General features: G+C 39.2%; 3 protein-coding genes across 3 annotated transcripts; 2 read left to right on the top strand and 1 right to left on the bottom strand.

Moving 5' to 3' along the window:
• Nucleotides 1-13: 13 nt before the first annotated feature.
• Nucleotides 14-12,726, bottom strand: LOC149732246 (putative N-acetylated-alpha-linked acidic dipeptidase). Its single transcript, XM_089883600.1, has 14 exons — nucleotides 12,590-12,726; nucleotides 6,228-7,310; nucleotides 5,671-5,962; nucleotides 5,266-5,392; nucleotides 4,623-4,802; nucleotides 4,104-4,290; nucleotides 3,523-3,608; nucleotides 3,101-3,303; nucleotides 2,466-2,704; nucleotides 1,948-2,038; nucleotides 1,296-1,548; nucleotides 901-982; nucleotides 572-664; nucleotides 14-286 (listed from the first exon to the last, which is right to left on the bottom strand). Exons 2-14 carry the CDS (start codon nucleotides 6,416-6,418, stop codon nucleotides 91-93), a joined length of 2,220 nt encoding a protein of 739 aa, XP_089739726.1. The 5' UTR covers nucleotides 6,419-7,310; nucleotides 12,590-12,726; the 3' UTR covers nucleotides 14-90.
• LOC149732247 (uncharacterized) lies at nucleotides 7,310-8,760 on the top strand. The gene is made up of 2 exons (XM_089883638.1): nucleotides 7,310-7,946; nucleotides 8,115-8,760. Exons 1-2 carry the CDS (start codon nucleotides 7,413-7,415, stop codon nucleotides 8,598-8,600), a joined length of 1,020 nt encoding a protein of 339 aa, XP_089739764.1. The 5' UTR covers nucleotides 7,310-7,412; the 3' UTR covers nucleotides 8,601-8,760.
• Nucleotides 12,727-15,014: 2,288 nt separating the features above from the next.
• LOC149732245 (lysosomal acid glucosylceramidase-like) lies at nucleotides 15,015-17,072 on the top strand. The gene has a single exon (XM_089883613.1). The coding sequence runs from the start codon at nucleotides 15,067-15,069 to the stop codon at nucleotides 16,603-16,605; it is 1,539 nt and encodes a 512-aa protein (XP_089739739.1). The 5' UTR covers nucleotides 15,015-15,066; the 3' UTR covers nucleotides 16,606-17,072.
• Nucleotides 17,073-17,109: the final 37 nt, after the last annotated feature.

Genomic DNA, 17,109 nt, shown 5'->3' with positions numbered 1-17,109 from the left:
GATGGACCAAGCGCACGGTTTGCATTATTTTTAATATTCATCGACTTAATGGCCTTTTAAAATATATATTTGCAGCATAATCGAACATAGTTACATCGGCACTGGAGTGCGCAGTGTCGATGCTGCTGATAGAATGTGAAAAATGAGAATCGAATATTGTCTTTTCACTTCTTCCCATCTTCCCACTTGATCAGGATCTGCGTCTATATCAAACATCGAGTCCACTAAACCAGGGAAACCAGAGTTACCGTAGTTGTTGTGCTGGCTTGGTGCAGTTATGTAATGTCTGTAGAATATGTGCCCGTTAAAAATAAGAATTAATAATTTATTTATGCGTGGAATGGCAGTCGATATAGTAGGTTAGGGGAAGAAAAGTTTTTTAAATAATTAACATCGCTCTATGGGAGTCGTAAGGATATAGTTTTTTCATTCTATAAATGTTCTTTGTTTACTACAAAATGGGGCAAGAAAATAGAGTTAAAATGTGTCCCATCTTTCCCCGCCCTAATATAATATACAAATATGAAACCTTTTCCGCAATTGAATTATTTTTTCCATTACACTAGCCCACCTGTACACAGGCCTTCCAGGAAGTGGATTTTGATCCAGAAATGCTCTTTCTAATTGCATCAGTTGATCGTTGTACCCCCGGACCAGGAAATCACTGAAAAAAAGTATGTAAATAAAACTTTTCTTTGTCTCTTGAATTATACGGTAGAAAAGATTTAGAATATTTTCAAACGAAAAGACAGGATATAGCGACACAACAACAGTTGTTAAAACACGCTTAAAGGTAAAAATCTTTACATTTAATTGAAAGAAAATAAGCGTGGTCGCTATACACCTATTGTTCTACGTAAATATAACTGACGGTTAAAATGAATTAAGTAACATTCTAACTTCGTAAGGTCCAGCGTGTTTTCTCTGTCGTGAATTTCATTCGCGGCAACAGCAAACAAATCGATTACTTCTTTTAGCTTATCTGTAAAATGATAACAATTACGCTTAATTTTGGACAAAATATAAACCCACACTATACCTAAACTAGTAAATAGTACTGTGGGGTAAGATGGGACAGCCTAAGCACATAACAACCAAATATCCTGAGCGTGTTTAAAACAATTAACAACGGTCTGTGGGAGTTGTGAGGATACGGTTTTATAATTCTTTGAATGCTCTTAGTTTACCTCCAAATGTGACGACAAAATGGAATCCAAGGGTGTCCCACTTTATTATATACGGGCGTGAGGGTTCTAATTTTTTTTATTCGTAAAATAATCCCTAGTTATACAGACCTGTATCTATACCATTTCCTCTCATGCTCTTTCCGTATATTGTCATCAGGCTATCATAACTCCTATCGAGGTAGACACCGTATAATCTGCAATCAATGGGCAGGATAACAGAATCCGACAACCGGCGTCCGGCTTCTGCCCAAATGCGAGCCATGGCCAGATGATAAGTGAACTCTGGATCAACGTATGTAGTCACCATGTCAAACGTCTCATACACAGAGTGGTAAAGTGGGTAGGAAGATATACCAAGTCCCTAAAACAGTATGCTGGTAAATATTTTTTGTATGCGAGTAAAAACGTGGGTCAAATTTTAATATCATGTACTTCTGAAGGCATTGTTTTATTGAAAAGTAAAACAAACGTTATAACACAAACTAGTAAAAAACAATTTATTGAAAAAAATAATATATAGTAGGGGGGGGATGGAGAGATGGAGTAACTTTTCATTCTATTTTCTCGTTCCATTTGGTAAAACATTCAAAGAATTATAAAACCGTATCCTCACGACTCCCGTAGACCGTTGTTAATTCTTTAAAACACATTCAGGATATTTGGATATTATGTGCTAAAGGTGTCCTATCTTCCCACACAGTACTATATTAATGTGTGTCAATGTGAAATTGGAGCAATAAAAACAAGAGACGTATTATACCCGATCATAGTCGTACGTCATATCAATAGCTGGAACACCAACGCTTTGTAGAAACATGGTGTAATCACTTCCAGAACCCAACGTGCCGAAACTGGATAATAGAATGCACTATTTGCTAACGATGCGCAAAATACAAAGAGGCGTTGTAAAATTACATGTTTGTCCTTTTCCGTATAAGCCATTTACTTTTACGAGTTTACGGTACATATTGAAACTATGTTTGAAAGACACTTATAGTTACGGTCGTGGGTTATAGTATTGAGGATGGTTGTAAATCATTAACTTAATTATTAAACATAAATGCTCACCAGACATATAATGTATAATACTGTGGGGTAAGATGAAAACGGTGAGCTCCTAAACTAAATCATATATATTTCCCGAATTAACACCGCTCTTTTTTGGTGAAAAATCTACGTTTATATAATTCTGTAAAAACTCTTTTTTTTATTCTTATTATAGTTATAAGAATTAAAACATGTCTTATTTTGCATCACCGTACTGTATTATAAACTTACAATGGCAGGGAACTTGGATCAGAAGAATTGAATGGACTTCGTAAGAGCCAAGTATCATATACTGTTGTTCTTCCTTTAGACACCTCTGCTGTATCAGGGTTTGGGATCGACTTTGCCACGTCGAACATTAGATTACTCAAACTATAAACTCCACGGCATGAAAACACGTAGGAAGATTTAACGCTGACGTCAACATTAATATAAGCCACTGCTCGAAACAGAAGTTGTTTCTGGAATTCCTGTTTAAAGAGAATGTATGTTATATTTTGACAATGCATAGTTCACCAATTTCAAATTTACTCGTAGCGAAACAAGTTTTTGATTTTTATACGTCGTAATTTTGATGGCATTTGTTTATCCTTGCGTGTTGGGACACAACAGTCGTTATAACACGGTTGTTCTGTTTTATATACCCTGTGCCCGCTTACGAGTTACCGAATGTAACTCTGTGAATGATTGTTTTTGTGTATTTTACGACGACCCATAAATAACCACCAAGCAAAGTTAGTATATTCACTAAATGCACTTCGCAGTAGTACAAGGTGGAGGAAGCGACCTAAACATTAAACCAGGTATCCTTTATTACAATGCGAGCGTCCAAACCACCGCGAGCACAAGAAATGACATACTCTAACCTCAACCCATTCTGTAGAACCAATAAGACCATATTCTTCCGCGCCCCAACTACAAAACACGAGAGTTCTTCTGGGTCGCCAACCTTGTTTTAACATCACACTATACGATCGTACCATCTCCATAAGCACAGCGGTTCCGCTGGAGGGGTCAGTGGCACCAAACACCCAAGCATCGCGGTGATTGCCGAACAAAACATATCGGTCTAAAATGCACAAGATGTTTTGCGATTAACGACCATTTAAAAAAAAATCCAAAAAAAACATTTTAATGTTAATTTTCTAAGAGATTAAGCCAATAAAAAGTTATAAACCAAGATAATACTGTATATACCATGTAAAAGCGCTAGTTGGTCACGTCGGAATATTTTTAGGTGGTAACAGATTTTAGATAGAATCTATAGTCTTATTAAACACTAGTTTACCAGGTTCAACTGAGCCTCTTATAAATCCCATCACATTCTTAATTTCCTTTTCTTCGTTCTCTGTTTTTACGCTCATTTTCATTTTGCTGCAAAAACAAATTTGTAACTATTTCTCCTATTGAAAAGTGTATGATAAAACTACAAGCGCGTTTCTAATCCACGAGGAGGTTAAATTGTGTTTTATTATTTTGTATCACTAAACTAATCCATCCAACAATATAGTAGGGTAAGTTGGGACACTTATTTAAATCTGCTTTTATTTGTTTACATTTGATGGTGGACAAAACAAATGAAAACAAAAATCAACACCTTTTCCTTTTATTTACTCGTCTCATTTAGTAGTAAACAAAGAACATTCATAGAATTATAAAACGGTACCCCCTCGACTCTTATAGACCGTTGTTAATTGATTAAAACACGATCATGATACTTGAAAATTATGTGCTAAAGGTGTCCCATCTTTCTCCACAGTACTATATACTACGAATTCATGATATCCCCCAAAAGTCGTAATAATCTGTTTTTGAAATATGAGGCAATATGAGCAAGCGTCCGATCTTACCCCATCCTACTATATATACCTGCTTGCGTAAGTGCCAGAAAATCCTGGGCCTATTCTGTACGTAATGTTCAGACCGCCACTCCAGCCTTCAGGTACGACAGGTCCACCCATTTTGCTCAAGTACTTCACAGCGTCGATATAACCTATTGGTGTGACTGGAATTTTCGGTAAAGATGTTTCACTCACGTTTTTAAACCATGCAGTAGCTGAAATAAAATTAAATTACTGAAAATGTAAGAGCGGGAATGATTTATAAACGAATTTCTTGTGTATATGTAGTAGGGAAGGGGAAGACGAGACACCTTTAGCACATAATATCCAAATATCCTCAGCGTGTTTTAAACAATTAAAAACGGACTATGGGAGTGGTGAGGATAAAGTTTGTATTACCAAATTGGACAACAAAATAGAATGAATAGTCTCCCATCTTCCCCCACCCGACTATGCCAAAATTGTATACTGTAAAATAGTAAAAATTGTTGATTATTTATAACATTCATTTTTGGGTTAAATTGTAAAAAATACACAAAGTTCTTACGAATCGAAGGATAATCGATGGTCCTTGGATCGCCGCGAGCAAGTTTTAGATTTCCTCTCTGTGCACCAGTGGGTGGGAGGTACCAACTGTCGGGGTAAACCCCTTCGCCAGGAACACAGTAGTTTGCTGGGTCGGAGTAAAGTATAAGACCAGCACAACCGTATTGCTCTGCGTGCTTTGCTGATAAAGAAGCAGCGATTGATTTAAAGAAATTAGAGTTTTCCCACAATGAATATAGGTTCACACAAAAATAGTCTTTCGAAAATCGCCATATAGTAGAGTACTGTAGGGAGGATGGGTCACCTTTAGCACATAATATCGAAATATCCTGATCGTGTTTTAAACAATTAACAACGGTCTATGAGAGTCGTGAGGATACGGTTTTATAATTCTTTGAATGTTCTTTGTTTACTACCAAATGGGACGCGAAAAGAGAACGAAAAGGTGTCCCATCTTCCCCCACCCTACTATATACTACGGTAAGATGGTAATAAACAAAGAATATTCATAGAACTATATAACCTTATTCTTATGACTTTAATATAGTGTTACTAATTGGTAAAATCACTGATAGTAAAAAAATGGGATGAAATGTCAACCCCCACAGTACCACACTTAGAACTCGACATTTGTACTTGACTACCTTTATCTCCTCGGAAAATTGAGCCGTATCTTGCGATGCAGATTTTGTTGTGAAAATCAATGAGCATCGTCCTGTTTAAGTAAATGAAGTCGTCTATGGTTCCGTAATTCACGTAGACGATATCACCCTGTTGGAAATAGATGGTGCACAGTAAATACTCGTATACCGCTATTACGTAGGCTATATAGTACTGGGGGTAAAATGGGATACCGTTTTCACGTAAATCCTACATTTCCTGAGCGAGTTTTAAGCAATCAACGCTCTTTTGGAGTCGAGCAACCATACTTTTATGCATTTCTATAAAAATTCTTTGTTTACCACCAAATGCGACGAGAAAGAGAATAAAAACGTATCCCATCTTACCCCGCCCTACCATGTGTGCCTGAAGACGAAAAATAACTATACCTCCGGCTCTCCCGCCGCAGAATAAGCGTTAAACGGATCTACCACGTCGGGGTCATTTTGTTCCGGGTCGATGACTAGTTCTTTTCGTTGTGATATATCGGACTCTGTACCGTCAGCCGCAACTATTGCAACGTAGTTCGAGTCTCCTTGTTTCGGGTATGATAACAAGACGTTGTACGGGTAGCTTACTACGTTGTCCAGTCCGTTCGCTTTCCACTCGTTTTCAATGTAGGTCACAAGTTCCACCTCGTCGTTGCTTCGCCCCGCGATGTGGGGCTTTTTCGTCAGAAATCTTGAAATATATATATAGTAAGGTGGAGGAAGATGGGACACCTTTAGCACATAGGATCCAAGTATCTTGATCGTTTTAAACAATTACCGACGGTCTATGGGAGTTGTAAAGATACTGCGTTTTAAATTTTTTTTAAACGTTTTTAGTTTACTACCAAGTAGAACAAGAACATAAAATGTGTTCCATCCTCTCCCACCCTACTGTAAATTTATGTGTGCCAAAATAACAGACTAAACTTATAGATTCAAGGTTATTTGTTGCCTACTTGAGATGTGTCCGGATATTTTCCTTATTCATACTATTCATTAACTTTTGCTGGATAGACTCATCCTCGATCGGTGTCTGGACGTTACTGTTGGCGGACGGTTGAGAAAAATACCCAATTATAACTCCGATGCCAATTGAAACTGAAATAGCAAGTACAGAGACCAACACAACAACAAATCTTGAAGGCATGACGTTTTATAAGCGCTTTACAGAACCTTACTATAATCTCACTGCGAATCGAGCTCAGAATCAAACTTAACGACTATGCCTTGTAAAGTTTATCTGTTTGCACTGTAGGGCTGCCAGTAACTCCCCTAGGAAATTATTGTAAAGTGTAGCGGTTCGGTTTATTGTGGTTGTAAATCTTTATAGCAACATATGTTCGCTTATGGTGTTGATGTATTTATATGGTTTCTCTCCTAACATTTGTCACGTCGTAAAGTTACATCTGTCCTTTTACTTCAATTCCCCTTTATAAACCTTACCGTACATGTTATGAGACGGAGAAACACGCAGACGCTTCGAGAGACCAGTGACTAACTAGATAGGGTTACGTGATTGTAAACGTTGGAGTTGCTTTTGGTACTTGTTTACTGTTGAAAAGTTTATAACGCCTCAATACAAGTTGATGTTCAAATAACCGAGTCATACTCAACAAGACAACGTCAGTACCAGAAGACAGAAGCAAGAAACTTCTCCCAAATACAGCGCACATTCCGAGAGTAGGATACAGCGCGTAGGACAGCCGCGACTCGCAACAAGGTGTTTAACTGGCGCACCTCGTCTAGATAATCGAACTGAACTGACTAAGGCACGTCGAGACGCGGGCGCCCCTACATATTTGGTGACCCCGACTTCAAGAACATTTCGGAGAAATAGTTATACTCATAAGATTTGTGAGGCCAATTTTCGAGGAGCCCACGAATTCTTATTGAATTTGATTTCTGTGCTCCATCAAGAAACAACTACGGGAATTGGATTATATCTTCGTTGGGATTTTACAAGAACTTATTTACGAACTTGGGATTAAATATTCGGATTAACTCTTCAAGATCTACGTGGATTCATCTTCAAACACTATCTTTACGGACAATTCAGTAACTCTTTTAGATTCTTTTTATTTCGTAACATATTTATTCTTATTATTTTTTTTTTTTTTTTTGTTATAATAACATATATTACCATGAGAAGATTTTTTAATTTTCGTGCTAGATCTGCTAGAGAGAATAATTCCTCTCCTATACCTCGGGATTATAACCAATACGACCCGGTATATGAACCGGGTCATTTTTTTGATGAAACCTTTTCGGTCGTGAACTCTGATTCGACTGAACGAGTTTTGTTGCCTACCCCTAACCATAATGATCCACCAAGAGTAACTTTTAACTACCCTAACCCTCCTGATCCAAATCCCACCCTTTGCCCTTCTAATATCCCCTACCTTGCTACGAGAGATTTGGAGCCGACTCGAACGAATTCACCAACCCGATATAACCCTAACCCGGCACAACGTCAACCTGTTGATCTTAGTACCACTCTTCATGGTCTGCATAATTTCCTACAATCGGCGTCAATTAGTCTGGCAGATTTTTGGGAGGAAGACCCGCAGACTTGGTTCGATATCGCGGAGAGTACCTTTCATGAGAACGGAATTATTTCGGAAGGAAAGAAGTACCAAATGGTCATTCGCTCGCTCAAACCACGCCACATACGATCGGTGAGCTATATTACTTCTGCTAAAGATAGACTTGCGCCATATACGTCGTTAAAAACACGACTGATTGAACATTATTCTATGTCGAACTCGGAAAGAATTCGACGATTGCTGGCATATGAACACTTGGGCGACCAAAAACCATCGCAATTAATGCGTAAAATGTTACAGTTGACTGGTTTTGAGGATTCAAGACTGTCACATCATTTGGTGAGAGAGCTATTTTTGAAGAGACTACCTGATTATGTGCAAGTCGTATTAAATGGCCACCTTACGGACACGTTATCTCAATTGGCCCAACGAGCTGATTCAATCATGGATAATCAGCGGCAACCATTTGGCACATCGCAGACGCACCAGCAACCTCAGCAAAGGTTTGACAATAAAGTTCAGGAAGATTTAGTCGCAATCACTGCTTCTTTAACGGACCGATTAGATGAAATTTCAGCACGCCTGCGAGATATGCCATCTACATCTAATTCCTACAACCCGCGAAATGAAAGATCAGAACGAAATACGTTTCAATCTGGCAGACGTCCGTGGAATAATAGAGGACGTGGAAATTGGAGAAGACCGAGAGAACGATATCCACATGCTCCGGAACAGCGGAGAGAAGAACGCTCGGACCAAACAAAAAACGAGCAAAGTCGACGTTAAACAGGGCGTATAACGTCGGCAAAATGACAATGAAATCGCCTCGTTTGTTATTTATTACGGACCTGACTACCAATACCAACTATTTAATCGACACGGGAGCGGCAATAAGTATAACACCTCCTGTAAAGGATGATCGGACAAGACGTAACACCGGACGGGATTTAATTGCTTCTAATGGAACAAATATGGCAACTTACGGTGAGCGATTTATTTCACTAAACTTTGGCCACGAACATAATTATCCTTGGATATTTGCAATCGCCGATGTTGATATTCCCATACTAGGAGCGGACTTCCTAGAACATTTTAACTTCACGGTTGACTTAAACTCACGAAAAGTGTGTAACGTTGTTACAAAGGAGTTTATTAGGGGGAAGAATTCCGGCATGAGCACCTCTGTTTCGGCCACGTTTGTTTCACCTAACCCAACCAACGTATACGAAGCAATCTTAAAAAAATATTCGGATGTTACACACCCGAAACAAAAGATCCCTGAGGTAAAACACAAAGTTACCCATAAAATAATGACCAGAGGAAACCCAGTATTCGGTAGACCAAGACGATTGTCACCGGAGTTGAGTGAGATCGCTAAAGCTGAATTTATGCACATGCTAGAACTTGGAGTTATTCGAAGATCGGACAGCAACTGGGCCTCACCATTGCTCATGGTCCCGAAAAAGGACAAGACTTGGAGAATATGCGGAGATTACCGTCGTTTAAACTCAATCACTCTACCCGACAGGTACCCAATTCCTCATATACATGACTTCGTCAACTCTTTGCATGGAGTCCAGCTGTTTTCTAAGATCGACCTGTTAAAGGCTTATTACCATATTCCTGTTGATCCCGAGGACATTCATAAAACCGCAATTTCAACTCCTTTCGGTGCATTTGAGTTTCTAAAAATGCCTTTTGGACTGAGATGTGCGGCTAATTCATTCCAGCGATTTATGGATGATATTCTCAGAGGGTTGGACTTTTGCTACTGCTATTTGGATGATGTATTGATAGCTAGTTCAAATCCAGAAGAACACCAGGAACACTTAGAGATATTTTTCCAGCGCCTGAGAGATAATGGAGTCGTGGTCAATCCATCGAAATGCGAATTCGGAGTGACTACAATGAACTTTCTGGGCCATCGAATTACCACGGAAGGAATTCGACCTTTGGAGGAGAAAATCCAGGTAATCAAAGACTTTCCCCAACCGAAAACACTCAAACAATTACGAAGATTTCTAGGAATGGTAAACTTCTATTTTCGTTTCATTCCGAGTTGCGCTGAGATAGCTAAGCCTTTAAACGAACTGCTTACACCGAAGAAAAAGGGAAAATATACTATTCCATGGAACCCGAAACTTGAAGAAGCGTTTGTAAGGCTTAAATTAAAACTTGCCGGTTCAGCAATGCTCGCGTATCCTGAACCAAACGCCCCAACCGCGTTAGTGGTGGATGCCTCAATGATCGCAGCCGGAGCCGTTTTACAACAGCGTATAGATGACGGATGGCAACCGCTGGCATTTTATTCTAAAGCATTCAATGCCAGGCAAGTCAAATATTCTGCATTTGATAGAGAACTTCTAGCGGTCTATCTCGCTGTAAAACACTTTAGATATTTTCTGGAAGGTCGTGAATTTGTAATCAGAACAGATCACAAACCTCTAATTAGCGCTTTTCACACACCCCGAGAAAATGCAACTGGAAGACAAGCAAGGCATTTGGCTTACATATCCGAATATACCTCGGATATCCAATATCTACCAGGGACACAAAACGTGGTGGCTGACGCCTTGTCACGTATAGAGATCAATAACATTTTTGAAGCTTTAGAGCCTATCAACCATGCCGAAATGGCGGCGGCTCAAGCAAACGACGTCTCAATTAAGAATCTTGTGACCGGGGAAGCGAGTTCTATGAAGTTTAAGAAAATTTACTTGAAGGAAAGCGATACCACCATTATATGCGACGTTGCTACAGGTAAACCTAGGCCTGTAGTTCCCCAAACACTCCGTAAGAAGGTATTCCGCACGATTCATTGCTTATCGCATCCTGGTATACGATCTACAACTAAACTCATACGAGATCGATTTATGTGGCCAAACATGAATACAGATATACGGAGTTGGTGTAAACTTTGTGATGCTTGTCAACGTTCAAAGATAATCCGGCATAATCAAGCGCCACTGGCACGCTTCAAATTGCCCACGGCACGATTCAGTCACGTACATCTAGATGTTGTAGGACCTTTACCACCTTCTCGTGGTTATTCTTATCTACTTACTTGTGTGGACCGTTATACGAGATGGCCTGAAGTTATCTGCATTAAAGATACAACGGCGGAAACTATTTGCAACTCATTTCTTTTACATTGGGTGAGTCGTTTTGGTTCCCCGGAGTTGATAACTACTGATCGAGGAAGCAATTTTACATCACATCTCTTTCATCACTTTGCGGAATTTCTAGGAAGTAAGTTGCAACACACCTGTGCTTACAGACCTTGTGCCAATGGTCAAGTGGAACGCCTGCATAGACAACTTAAAACCTCTTTGAAGGCACAGGAGAATCCTGAAGATTGGTATTCTAATCTTGGTTTGGTTTTATTAGGAATCAGGAATTCGATCAAAGAAGACATCGGATATGCAACATCGGAACTGGTTTATGGGACGACACTTCGTTTACCAGGGGAACTGGTACATCAGGAAGGAACTTCCCGATCATGGGATTCTCATGACTACATCCATCGGTTTAGAACGTTCATGAGAAACCTTAAAGCAACGGCACCAAGAATACCGGGTCCACGAATGGAGTATTTGGAAGACAACCTACAAAACTGCTCACATGTATTTGTTCGACACGATGCAGTGAGAAGGCCGTTACAAAGGCCATATGACGGACCTTTCAAAATACTTAAACGTGACGCAAAATATTTCACACTAGATTATAACGGAATTCCAAATACTGTAACAGTAGATCGACTTAAAGCAGCTAATGTTTTGATTCCAGATACTGACACCGAATCAGATAATCCCACACCTACTTCGTTACAGGTGCACGTTAGCCCTAGCGATATATTAAATCCTGAATTTTTCGATATTCCAAATACTGGAGATCCTGCACCTGATCCATCTCCACCTCCAGCTGCGGAAGCACCAAGACGTACTAGACTAGGGAGAAGAGTTGCAATTCCTTCTCATCTTCGCGATTACCATCTTAGTTGAAAACGATGTTTCTGGATGTAACCATGATATGGATTATTTTTGGATACGTGTCCACGACGTTGGGCATAGGGAAAATTCCTCTGAAGTTGTGCCACCAACAATTGTCTAAGGCGGAATATTACATCGAACCTCCAAAACCTTGTATCAGACACCAAAAATTAAGAACAGAAAAATGTAAGGCTCATGTGTACCGGCCGGCCGAAGCTTTCATAAAAGTTGAGGTATATGTCTGCCAAACCTTTTCTGTAGAGTATGACAACGTTTACTACTTCTTTGGAGCTCAAGTACAAGATTTAAGTACCAAGATTGATGCACCGCCTCATCATGGCCTATGCTCAGATTGGGTAAGAACTCTCACCGCTCCGAACGTTGGAAAACTCGAAGAAGACGGCAAGGGTGTTTGGACAACAAAAAAACAAGGTTCCCAAAGATTTCACGTGGCCCACTCATGTTTCGGGAAAAGTGACGAATGCGTTATTAATGAAGTCAATTATGGAGTACGATCATGTAAACCATAAAATTAACAGTGCAATGTCAGTTATGTCCCATTGTGATATTCGAAAAGGATTTTGCTACGTGAACTCTAAAACTTATGTTTGGAAGGTCCCAGAGAATCTAGATTGTCCTTTCACAGAATTTTTGTCCGACGACGAACTGCTACTACATTACAACTCTTCAGGAAGGTTGTATCGTCTTGAACTATTGAATTTAGGCATCTCCATTCAACATTGGATATCGTGCGGCAAATATTCAAGTGTCTGTTTCCCGGACTACTCTTACTGTGACTTCAGTGGACTAATGTTTGTACCTTATTCGTGTAAGCGATTAGAAGATTTAGATCAATTTGAAACAAAACCTGCTAACCTCTCCAACCCACTGGTGTTTAATGCATCAAGACCCGAGGATCGTTATCTTAACGAACTCAATGCAATCATTCAAGAACAGGCGATCAAGACTTCGGTAGACTTTTTATACCTTGAATGTCAACTGCAAAACTTTCTCGCTGCACTCTATTCTATCTCTAGCCGACAATTTCCTAGTGAAGTGCTTTCAGCAATAATGGGTAGCTCCCGAGCTGCGATTACCGTCGGGGACGTGATAACTGAAATTGTATGTGAGCAAATAAATGCCACATTACGCCACAGTCTTCAATACAAGTCCCATTTTTCAATACGTCCACTCGTTTACTTTACCGATTCCAACGGATCGTTAAGAATTGGTCAAGTAATGAAAAACGACGTGGTCTATGAAGGAGTACGACTGGTAGAGCACTATACTCCGGGCAGAACATTCACGTTTCGTATCAACGAACAGTTCTACTTGTATGACAATTATACATTAGAACACTCGGATGTTCATGTTCGTTCCATATTTCCCTCGTTAACTCCGATTGCAGAACCTGTAAGAGTATATGATTTTGTTTCCCTAGCGAAACAATTTCCTCTCTCGTCAATGGGTCTAGAAGATTTCAATGCCATCTTAGGCTCAATCACCCAATCGCAAGTTACTACGGAGAAAATTAATCAACTCCTGAACGAGGACGTCAATGAGACAGCAGATGCAGATCCTGAATTCATAGGCAAGTCCATCGATAAGATAGCAAAACATGCTTTTCTTCTTGGTTTATCAGCCATCACCAGTCCGTTAATAAACGCTGTAGTTTCGATACTACAAATAATTGCAATGTTCTGGGGGCTTGTTTTGACAATTTCATCAATCAAGCAGTTGTTCGCTTGGAGAAAGCAAAATACCTCTCGTAGCGACCCCTTACCTAACCCAAACCTTTCCCTTCCCCAACAAACACGTCCAGTTAAAAATTCGATTAGACCTAGAAAAATACAAGACCCTAGTACACGACCCTTACAGTACCGCAATAATCCAAACGTTGTGGGTCAAGTATAATTTATTTTATTACCTCGTTAATATGATATTAGGTGATATTGATTTGTATTTCGTGTCAACATTGTATCTAATTGTATAATTTATGTCGTTTTAAAAAGTTATGCCTTTACCATATTGCACATGCAGCAAGGCTGGTTCGAGATTTAGTTAAACGATTTTTAGTATTATTCTTTTACGAAGTATGCCTTTTTATTAACTTTAAACCGTTAATTTCTAGCCATACCTCTGAGGAGGGAAGTAAATGTAGCGGTTCGGTTTATTGTGGTTGTAAATCTTTATAGCAACATATGTTCGCTTATGGTGTTGATGTATTTATATGGTTTCTCTCCTAACATTTGTCACGTCGTAAAGTTACATCTGTCCTTTTACTTCAATTCCCCTTTATAAACCTTACCGTACATGTTATGAGACGGAGAAACACGCAGACGCTTCGAGAGACCAGTGACTAACTAGATAGGGTTACGTGATTGTAAACGTTGGAGTTGCTTTTGGTACTTGTTTACTGTTGAAAAGTTTATAACGCCTCAATACAAGTTGATGTTCAAATAACCGAGTCATACTCAACAAGACAACGTCAGTACCAGAAGACAGAAGCAAGAAACTTCTCCCAAATACAGCGCACATTCCGAGAGTAGGATACAGCGCGTAGGACAGCCGCGACTCGCAACAAGGTGTTTAACTGGCGCACCTCGTCTAGATAATCGAACTGAACTGACTAAGGCACGTCGAGACGCGGGCGCCCCTACAAAAGACATGCTTGCCCGCATTGTTGGCACTGCAGTTAGTAAACAAATGACGCTGCAATTTGTTTGCACATTGATCAGAACAAACTTAAATATCAAAGAACAAACCTAAATATCAAAGTGTAAGGAACGAGGATGATAAAACAGATTTTTCATTTAGTAAACTTCGAGTTATTGCAGTAGAAATGTAGGGTAGACGACACAGAAATGTGCATATGTGGGTTTGTTCCTGCGGTATGTTTCGTATCCACCACATCTTCTTTACCAAGTTTACAAATAACTCTTAAGTTGTCCAGTCTGTTTGCTTTCCACTTATTTTCAATGTAGTTGACAAGTTCCACTTTATCGTTATGTCGTTCTGCAATCTTGCAATGCGAGGCTTTTCCGTTGAATTTAATGTACCCTTTAAACTCAACTACGTGCGCAACAAAAGAATCAATAATATTTTGTCAGAATGACGACATAGTCACTTTTTTGTTTTGTACATGTTGTCTTGTACAGCAGTGAGCAGTCAGTATTTCGGTTAAGTTTGTAATAAATAAGAGGATGTATTTTTAACCGTGCGTCTTAACTTTAATATTGCAGGAATAAAGGCTGAGATAGGCAATGATTCGCTTTTTGTTTGCATTCGTCGTTATAATACAAAGTGCTTTGTCCGAACCATGCGTACCTCGAGATTATGGGCACGAGTCGTTCGTCTGCGTTTGCAATGCTACATATTGTGACACTCTGCTTACAAACCGACCGGTACCATTGAACTCGGTAAGTGTGTACACAACATCAAAAAGTAAATCAAGATTTGATTTTTCATTGGAACAACTTCAAAAGGCACAAGGCTTTTCGACTGGCCAACCAACTATTACAGTAACCGATAAGAAAGTTTTTCAGACCATCAAAGGCTTTGGTGGCGCTGCTACTGATGCTGCAACCATTAATATTAAGTCTCTGAGCTCTAAGACACAAGATCAGTTAATTGCTAGTTATTTTGGGCCTTTGGGAATTGAATATAATATTATAAGGGTTCCTATCGCAAGTTGCGATTATTCTACACGAGAATACACCTACCTGGATACTCCGAACGATTTTAATCTTTCTACTTTCGCATTAGCTAAGGAAGATATAAACTACAAAATTCCGATTTTGAAATCGGCATTTGCAATGTCCAAAAATAACCTTTCTCTTTATGGAAGCCCATGGACTGCACCAGCTTGGTTAAAAACTTCTGATAATGAGATTGGTAGGGGTTGGTTACAAGGACAAGCAGGAGATAAATACCATAAAACATGGGCCGAGTATTTCACACGATTTTTGGACGAATATAAAAAGCATGGTATCGAATTTTGGGGCTTAACTGTTCAAAATGAACCTTCAAATGGACTTCTGGTAAAGAGTAGTTGGCAGTCTACTGGTTTCACTGCAGAAATGCAGAGAGATTTTGTAAAAATGGACCTGGGTCCGGCATTGAGAAAACATGGATATGGAAATATTAAACTCATGATTTTAGATGACCAACGACTCTTTTTGCCAGCTTTTCCTGAAGTTGTTCTTGCAGATAAAGAAGCAGCACAGTATGTTTCTGGTATTGGTGTCCATTGGTATTGGGACTGGCTTATTGGACCTGATGTGTTAGATGACACACATAATAAGTTTCCTGATACATTTATTCTTGGCACAGAAGCATGCAACAAAGACAGTCCACAGCCTGATTTAGGAAAATGGGACACAGGAGTAAAATACAGCAACAGTATTCTTGATAACCTTAATAACTGGGCTGTTGGTTGGGTGGATTGGAACATGTGTCTTGATTTACAAGGAGGGCCAAACTGGGCCAACAATTTTGACGACAGTCCTGTTATTGCCAATGCAACTGCAGACGAATTCTACAAGCAACCTATGTTTTATCACTTGGGACATTTCAGCAAATTTTTGGTAGAAGGTTCAGTGAGAATTCATTCTACTGGCACTGACCTACCGAGTGATATCAAATATGTGGCTGCAAAAACCCCAAGTGGTAGCTTTGTCCTTGTGGTTCTCAACACATCAGCTGATGATGTTCCTATTACAGTGGTTGCTAATGAAAGCATGTTTAATGTAACAAGCCCAGCAGATTCTATTCAAACTTTCACTTGGTCAAAGTATCAATAATGTTCTAATTAGAAATGCTCTTGATTTTCTCCTTAAAATTTCCTTTTAAAATTCCCAATTTTTTTGTACAATTGTAAGATTTCATATGCTTGTGTAAGTGCAATAGCAGTGACTATTTCCAACATTAATTTTAGGAAATGTGCAGACTGCAGTGATGTGACTAGATTAATCTCAATTTCAAGCTCACTGTGGTAAAACTATAGTACACCATAACTGTAGGAGCCACGGGCTAAACTGAATAATATTATTTTCCCCATGCAGTGTGCAGCAGAACAATTATCAAACTGACTAAACCTCCAAACAGTTTTGTGTATAATCCATTCATGTAGTAGATTTTTACCAAGCCACTTTACCAAGTTTTTTCAAGAATGTGTTACACACTAGTAGCGTTGAAAAGTTCTTATACATTGTAGGTTCTATACTATATTGTATTTGTGTATCATGCGATACCTCTGAAGGATTTTGTACTGTGCTTGTGTATCTTAACTTATCTGATGATCTATA

The sequence above is a fragment of the Ciona robusta genome, chromosome 8 (assembly GCF_009617815.1).
Source record: "Ciona robusta chromosome 8, ASM961781v2".
NCBI lineage: Eukaryota > Metazoa > Chordata > Ascidiacea > Phlebobranchia > Cionidae > Ciona > Ciona robusta.
Note: the sequence above shows the minus strand (reverse complement) of the source record. Positions and strands in the feature narration are given on the sequence as shown.

Coding starts and splice junctions, on each gene's coding strand:
- LOC149732247 (XM_089883638.1), top strand. CDS start 7,413: ATGAGAAGATTTTTTAATTTTCGTGCTAGATCTGCTAGAGAGAATAAT. Junction 7,947..8,114: donor AACCACGCCACATACGATCG/GTGAGCTATATT, acceptor AAAATGTTACAG/TTGACTGGTTTTGAGGATTC.
- LOC149732245 (XM_089883613.1), top strand. CDS start 15,067: ATGATTCGCTTTTTGTTTGCATTCGTCGTTATAATACAAAGTGCTTTG.
- LOC149732246 (XM_089883600.1), bottom strand. CDS start 6,418: ATGCCTTCAAGATTTGTTGTTGTGTTGGTCTCTGTACTTGCTATTTCA. Junction 4,803..5,265: donor AATTTTCCGAGGAGATAAAG/GTAGTCAAGTAC, acceptor CTTCTTTATCAG/CAAAGCACGCAGAGCAATAC. Junction 2,039..2,465: donor GATCCAAGTTCCCTGCCATT/GTAAGTTTATAA, acceptor TCTATTATCCAG/TTTCGGCACGTTGGGTTCTG.